The 7,668-nt window shown below is 56.0% G+C and overlaps 1 protein-coding gene across 3 annotated transcripts; it reads right to left on the bottom strand.

Moving 5' to 3' along the window:
• Positions 1 to 859: 859 nt before the first annotated feature.
• On the bottom strand, positions 860 to 6,771 carry LOC102767542 (chromosome unknown open reading frame, human C15orf39). 3 transcript variants are annotated; one of them, XM_006774571.2, is made up of 2 exons: positions 4,094 to 6,771; positions 860 to 2,158 (listed from the first exon to the last, which is right to left on the bottom strand). In XM_006774571.2, the coding sequence occupies exons 1-2, from the start codon at positions 6,720 to 6,722 to the stop codon at positions 1,806 to 1,808; spliced, it is 2,982 nt and encodes a 993-aa protein (XP_006774634.1). In that variant the 5' UTR covers positions 6,723 to 6,771; the 3' UTR covers positions 860 to 1,805. The 3 variants fall into 3 exon arrangements, with proteins under 3 accessions (XP_006774634.1, XP_015426510.1, XP_006774635.1); XM_015571024.1 differs by having other exon boundaries at positions 4,679 to 6,771; XM_006774572.2 differs by having other exon boundaries at positions 2,076 to 2,158; positions 4,042 to 6,771.
• Positions 6,772 to 7,668: the final 897 nt, after the last annotated feature.

Raw genomic sequence — 7,668 nt, 5'->3', positions numbered from 1 at the left:
AGGTGAGTGCTGCCACTCCAAACCTCGTCCAGTACAAGACCAGGCTCTAGCTGTAGGAGCCACAATATAGTTTGTGTACAGGAAGGATGGTATAACAGCTCAGTGAAACCCACAAAGTGAGGGTCAATCCTGGGCAGGTCTGACCTGCCGTAGTGGCCCGGTCCTGGAGCAGCTGGAGTGGAAACCACACCCAGGAAGCCACCTCAGCAACTCTGAGAACCTCTGTGGAAATAGAGCTCGCTAGGGTGAGAGGGGCCCTGGCTGGTGTGCTCAGTGGTTAGACCATCAACCTGCACACTGGAGGGTAGAGGGTTCAATTACCAGTCAAGTTCACATGGCTGGGTTGCAGGTTCGATCCCCACCCCCCATCAGGCCCATGCGGGAAGCAACCAATGGACGTGCCTCTCACGTGGATGTTCTCTTCCCCTTCCACTCTAAAAAATCAATGGAAAAAATATCCTCTGCGAGGAAAAAAAAGCGTGGGAGGGGCTGTCCCTCAACAGGCTAAATTACCAGCATGGAGAGTGGAGAACAGTTCTGTTCTTAGACCTTGGTAGGTACATCCTTGGTCCTGAGGGATGTGTGCTGGGGTCTGGTGACCAGCATTTCCCACAGGACAGTGGACTATAGACCAGCAACCACCAGAACCCAGAAGGGTCTCAGGGGCCTTTCCTGAGCAGGGAAGTGGCTGCCCAGTGAGTTTGTGACAAGGGCCCACACGGCCAGAGCTAGCTGGGACAAGGTTACTGGAGAGCCTTCTGGGCTGGGAGCAGGGACAGCTGCAGCCCTTCAGGAAGGGCTAAGCACCTGGTGATGACACACTAAACCTACAACCCCCAAACACACAGCCAGCCAGGTCCCAGATCCAAAACCACCCAAATGCTTTAATGTTTATGGCCTGCCTCCAGGGACCACAGCCTTATTACAAACCCTAACTAGGCCAAGGGTCCAGCTTGCCAGCCTCTGGGCTCAAGGCAGTAACCCACAGTAGGCCTGGCTGATGGGGCTCCAGGTCGTTGGTCCACATCTTCAGAGATCTTCCAGGACTGAGCTGTCTGTCATCCAGCCTGCCCTTTCTAGTCCCTGCAGCTGCTTGGCTTCTAGCAAACACACAATTTTTTTGGGATAATGCACTGGGAGAGGCTGGTAGCTCAGGGAAGTCACTGGTGTCAATTTAGGACAGGCCTGGGACCTCCCAGGGGTAAGAGCAGCAGGCCCAGAACAAAGATGCCAGCCCTAGGCTCCCTCAGGGAGCTACAGGCTGTGTTTTAGGGCCACACCCCAAATACTGGGGCTACCCCCAAGTGTTCCTGGGGGATGACTCTAGAAACTCTGGACGTCATGTACACTGTTTCACTCCAAGATAACCAAGTTCTGTGACATAGTAAGACTTTCTGGAGGAAGGCTCTGTTTGCCTCAGCCTCAAACTCCAGGCACTAGCTGGGATCTGGGCCCCTGTCCTGTGGAGGAAGCAGAGCAAACCGTAACTGGTGTGTCAGGCATCCCCCCACACCTGTGAGGTAGGCTGCATTGTCCTGTTTTACAAATGGGTAAATAAGGGCTCCTGAGAGGAAGTGACTTGCTCAGTTACACAGCAAGAAACAGAGGAGCCAGATCCGAGCCCAAGTTGGTGGAGCTCCCAAGCCCACATGCCCTTTCTAATAAAGGACCTCATGCCAAAAGCTCAGGGACTCTCAGCCCAGCTTAGGGAGGAGGGCAGGGTAAGAACTAGAGGAGCTCCAAGGGCATGTCCACTCCCGGTGATAACCAGACAGTAGCTATCCAAACAGCACCAGCCACCAGAGCTACAGGTGATGGCTCTGGCCACTGAACAGCTGTGGGCAGGGTGAGGGCCGGGCTGCTCCTGAGGCCTTGTGGCCCCACGTGGGAAGTGCCAGGCCAGTAAGCCAGGCAGTTTCCAGCAGGCTTCGGCAGTGAGACCTCACTGTGGGGCTGGTGCTGGCATGGGGGGCAGGTGAGGCGCAGGACCCTCCCCCAGCAGTTGCCTCTGCTTTCTCCTGGCCAGGAGTCGGTAGCTTCCTTCCTGGCTTCCTGGCCTTGGGGATGGGTGATTTCTGAGCCAGGCATAGGCTCTCTGGCTCATCTCTGGCCATGATGGCTTCTGAGGGCACAAATCCAGCCTCAGTATCAAAGTCACCTGGAAAATAAACACAGAGTCATGCTACAGACACCAACACCCTCATGTCCTATCTTCTGCCCTCCAAAGCCATCTAGACTAGTGATCCCACTGTGTCCCAGGCTAGGACAGCCCCAGCAGGGCCAAAGAAATCATGACCCTTCTTCCCTGCATGTGCCTGCTGGCCAGACCATTAAGCCAAGGGTGTGCTTCTCCCGAGGTAACGCCAGAGCTCTACCTGATGAGAGCACTACTCAGAAGAAGCTCTTTGGGTGCAAGGACAAGAGGAAAGGGGCCTGAAAAAGGGCTGGGCTGCACAGAATGCCATCATTTTTCTGCCACCAGAGCAGGAGCCCAAGCTCAGGAAGGGACTGCCTGAAAGCAATGCCCAGAGGGAAGGGGGTGAAGGGAGCAGCAGAGGGCATGGGAGAGGGCTCCTGACCAACAGCACACCTGCTTGAAGAGAGGCTGCTAGGGGAGCATTGTCTTAAGGACACCACAGAAGACTGGCACCACAAAGATGGGGGGGAAGGACCCAAAGTTCAGGGAAGGCATGGGGACAGGGGTACTAAAAGCTGGCTAACGACAGGAAACTGGGCCGCAGTCATTCTCTCACCAGGTTCCAGACTCTTGCACACCAGTCAGAGCAGGAGGGGACTGTGAAGTGGCTGAGCCCAACCCTCCAGCAGGCAGCCCAGAAAAAATAAACCTGTCTCTGGGCCCCAGATAGCCCAGCTGCACAGGGAGAAGGTGGTGTTGGGGTAGCCTTGCGTGATGCTGACACCCTCCCAAACTCTCTCTGAATAGAAAGCTCCCACTAACATTCTTTGTGCTCCATTAGGTCCAATGCCCCAGTTTCTTAAGTGCTGAGGGGCCAACAATGCTTATCACCCAGGCACCAAGCTCCACATCGGCCCCTTATGGCCTCAGCCCCTTCTCCACCTGACCTGGAGCCTGGACCAGGTAGGAGCCCAGGGCAAGGCTGCCAGGACAGGGAGGGGGCAAGAAAACAGTTCTAAGGAGACACAGCTCACGTAGTGGCTTGGCAGTGAGAAGGCAGGGGAGCAAGGAGACAGAGCAGGCCTCGATGTCAGAACTCCTGGGGTAGGAGAGGCAGCAACAGACACCACTGGGCACCATCACCAAAGTCATGGCAGAAGTGAGTAGGTACACACCATGCGACATGCAGAAGTCCCCAAGGGTGAGGTCTAGCTACCTGAACTGATTAGATAATGCTCCAGAATGAAGAGAGCACGCTGGTGGGCAGTGTGCATAAGTTAGTTGGGAACAGCAAACTGTAAAACAAGGTTCCAACTTATTGGGACACTTCCATGAATGCACACACCTGGAAAGACTGAAAACTGTACATTCAGAAGACCACAGTATTGGGGGGGAGGTGAGTCCCTGCTGGGTTTCAGGAATGAGGCACTGGATGAGTGAAAGTGCTGTTCCCTGTGTGAAATGAGCTTAGGAAAAAGCTCATGAGTGTGGCTGGGGAGGAGTTAAGGGTCAGAGAGTCACCAAGTACAGAAGTCCAGCATGCAGTGGGTTATTTAGGGAAGGAGCTCAGAAGAGGGGAGGCTGGGCAGGACAGACATGGGGAAATGACTTCAGATAACAAACAGGGCCTGGGCAGAGCTCCAGGGCACAGCAGAGGGTGGATCCAGAGGGGCACAGGACCAGGATGGCCAAGAAAGCATTTCCATGCAGAGTAACTGGTGTCCAGAGGCTTATAGAGGAGCCTATGAAGGCTCTCATTGATGCTGGGGATGAAGAATGGGGGCAGGGGTCATAGAGCCCACCCTGGAAGACTAGCCACTCCCCTCTAGCCCAGGTTCTAGGCCTCCCCAGCCTTTCCAGAGGCCCAGGAACCCCTAAACCCCTGGCTGTGAGCGCCCACACACCTGTCACTCGCGCACACAGCTCCGGTGGCAATTGGGGCTGCCCCATGCTCACCCAACTGGCGGCGTACACAGTTGCGCCACTGCAGACCCAGCAGGTCAGGGTATATTTCAGGCAGCTGGCGCAGTGCCAGCAACTTCAGCATGCGTGAGGTGCAGCCGCGCAGGGCTCGCTCCCGCAGAGCCCTCTCCTCCGACAGTGTGGTGGGCCGGAGCTCCACGCGGTGCTCCTGTAGCACGTGGTCCACAGAGGCAGGCGGCAGCCCTGGGAAGAGCCGCTCCTTCACCAGGTGGATGGGCACGAAGATGGCGCCAGCCCGCACCACGTGGGGGAAGGGGCACTGCTGCGTGCACACAAAGCGCTGCAACTGGGAGAGCAGCTTGCCCAACAGCCCCTGCACAGCCTGCCCATCCTGCCATGCTGCCCGGCCCCAAGGCCCAGCCATCTCAAGCCATTCACGCAGCTTCTCGGGTGGGGAGTGAGCCACTGAGCCTGAGATGGCATCACACAGGGACTCATGCAGTCCTGCAAAGTGTTGCTCTGGGGAATCCACTGCGACAGGGGAAGTAGCTGGAGTCGGGGCCCGAGCTGGAGCAGGTGATGGAGACAGAGTAGGTGCTGGGCCGACCACAGATATACCTGGAAGACTGGGCAGTGCCAGGTCAAAGCAGGCCACGGGCAAGGGCTGTTTGAGAATCTGTAGTCCAGTGGGCACAGATGTAGAGGTGGGTACAGGCTGGTCAGAGGCAGGGACCGAGGTGGGCATAGATGAGACCATGGTTGCAGACAAGGGCGCTGGCCGGAGGATCTTGAATTTTCGGAACATGAAGGCCACGGAACTGTGGAAGTTGGTTTTTGGGGTGGTCTCTGTGGTTGTTGACACCCCAGGGAGCTTGGAGACTGTGTTCCCCACACCTGACACACCCACAGCTACAGGGAGCTTGGAGTGCACCCTAGGACTAGGGACCTTGATAGGAAGAGGCTCTGTCATGGGCTTCTTCACACTCAAGTCCAGTGCTACTTCTTCCCTAAGTGGGCAATGCACCCCCAAAGGGGCCTCCTGGGTAGACAAGGTTCCCTTGGAGTCTTTGTCATGGCTGCCCTTGGGGGCTGGGTCAGGCTCAGGTATAGCCTCAGGTGTCTGCACATCCAGATAGTCACGGTAGGGGGCCAGGCTGAAGACATTGTCAATAATGGGCATGGGTGGAGAGCCAGGGGGCAGTGTGTCCTGGTTCTGTGGAAGAGATGGGTGCTCTTGGCCACAGAGGGGGAGTGCTGGTGGGGTGCGGGGATCTGGACTATCTCCAATAACAATGGGTGCCCCAGGGTGCTCATTGAGCTGTTCTTTCCTGCAGCTGGGCAGCCATATGGTCTCCTCAGCTTCCTGCACTGGCTTCTCTACAGGCCTCACAGGCTCTGGGCACAGCTGACTGGCAGGCAAGGGCTGGCATGTTCGCTGGAAGGCACTGGGCTGTGGCATAGCCTGAACACTGTTTTGGGAAGGCAATGTCCCTCTGAGCCCCGGGGATGCTCCATAGAAAGAGAGGTCATCCCGTGCATAAGGAAAGCCCGGTGTCTGGGAGGCAAAGTCTAGTGGGCACCGTGGAGTGAGAGGTGGCTCCAGCTTGAGGCCTGGTGAGGGAACTGGGAGGGGGACAGAGGGGTAGGAATAAATGTCCGGCCCCACTGGGGGCATACAAGGTGTCTGGGCTGTCTGCTGCCTCAGGTAGGGGCTATTCAGCCCACCAGTTAGGTACCCAACTCCCTTGCGTGCTCCCAGAGACTGCGGTGGGGGCACTGAGCTGTAGCTGCTTTGCTTCTCTGGATAGTGACAGGCTGGAGGGCAAGACAGAGCCTGTGGAGGGTGGGGCAGTGGGTAGGGGGAGGGCACTGTATCCTGATAGGCTGGGCCGAGGGGTTGAGCCAACTGGGTCCAAGGATTGGGGAGTCCCTCGGACAATCCCTGCTTGGGGTCCCCAGAGTAAGAACCTGCATACTTGGAGGCTAGGAAGCCTGTGCTGTGACTGGTCTGATACTTGTCCAGGAAGGCCTGGCGAGGGGAAAAACTCCCTGAGGAGTCTGTGCCAGATCCCCCAACTGGCACCCCATGTAAGAAGGTACCATCCAGGGACTGGCCCTTGCCAGAAGCCAGAGTCAGAGAACAATGGGGGTTGGCTGGGGGTAATAGGGCCCCAGTCACCAGTGTCCAATCAACATCCAGTGACCTCTTTGCTGCTCCTTCCCCCAGGCAAGTTGAGAGTCCATAACACAGAGGGTTGCGATAGACAGGTTTGGGTGCGGCCAGTGGTGGGCCTGAGTAGGAATGAGTCTGGGGACTAAAGGGCAGGAGCTCAACATGGCCAGAGTCCTGCACCTTCTCAGAGCTTCCTGCTGGTGGGCGATAGAGCAGGCAACTGGTCAACAGGCTGTCTTCCCGAAGTGGGGGTCCTGCTACGCTGGTAGGATACAAGGTTGGGTACGGGGTCCAGGAGGCCAACTGTCCAGACCCTGTTTGGGGAACACCCCCCATGGAGCAGGAGAAGTAGGCACCCTTGTAATTACAGGGGTCCTGGTTAGCAGCAGAGGGGCCCAAGCTGTGCCTGGGTCCTGAGTCGACCTCTAGACGGGGCAGCTTGCTGTACATCATAGGCCCCAGGGTGCCCCGTGGACGCTTCTCCGCCATCACTGTGAAAAGGCTTCAAGCCCTCCGGGGCCCCAGCTACTCAACTTCTGACCTGGGAGAAAGAGGGAGAGAGGCATGGATTATCAGAAGAACAGGCTACAGGCAAGTAATAGAGGGCAGTTGCTCTCACTGGCTCACTGCCACACCTAAGAACTTGGCACTTAGTAGATGTGCAGTAAAGACTCTGCATTGAATGAATGCATGAGCCATCTAATGCAGAGGTTTGCAACTTTGGATTTTAAGCTGCAGAACGTTCTGTTAATGAATTCTTGTGCAGCAACTCCCACCTTCACTCCAGGAGCCCCTCTGTTTCACTTTCCTCCACATGATCCCCAAGACCCCTTCTTTAGGCTTTCAGACTTTACAGGGCTGTCTAAGGATCACTTTGTTGGCTAATCCCCTCCCTCATACAGGTAAGGAGACCCATTCAACCCCACCTAACTGGTGAGAGGCAGGCTTCTGGCCTCCCATGACAAGCTTTTATTCCAAGATCCCACAGTGATCTCAGGATGCCCACTGCAGCCAAGATATGGAATTGGGCACTGTCTACAAATTCAGATTTCCTGTGACACTCTTTAGATCTGTTTCAGGAGAGGGCTATATATGCAAGCAGCCCGCATACACCGAAGCAGCCAGGAACAAAAAAAGAGGCAGATGCGTCCAGTTTGTCAGTTAATGAATTTAACAGGGAGCTTATGTACAGAAACACAGTCCTGTATGGCAAGAAAACACATCCCCACACCTTCCACCCACCCCAGGCCATGTGCTTGTACATTCTCAGCAGTGAGAATGTGTGGGTAATCAAAGGGATCAGGTGCCGGGATAATATTGAGAGAGAGAACTACTAAAGATCCTGTGATCAGCCCAGAGCTGTGTGTACATATTCCAGAGCTAACCCGGGGAAAGTGGAGGGGGTCAAGGGTCCAGGTTCACCCAGATATCAAGA

The sequence above is a fragment of the Myotis davidii genome, unplaced genomic scaffold (assembly GCF_000327345.1).
Source record: "Myotis davidii unplaced genomic scaffold, ASM32734v1 scaffold687, whole genome shotgun sequence".
NCBI lineage: Eukaryota > Metazoa > Chordata > Mammalia > Chiroptera > Vespertilionidae > Myotis > Myotis davidii.
Note: the sequence above shows the minus strand (reverse complement) of the source record. Positions and strands in the feature narration are given on the sequence as shown.

Bases quoted from the DNA above. Each gene is read 5' to 3' on its own strand.
- LOC102767542 (XM_006774571.2), bottom strand. From the start codon at position 6,722: ATGGCGGAGAAGCGTCCACGGGGCACCCTGGGGCCTATGATGTACAGC. The intron at 2,159-4,093 runs GTGAGCATGGGG...TTTATTTTCCAG, and splicing joins CTGTGTACGCCGCCAGTTGG to GTGACTTTGATACTGAGGCT.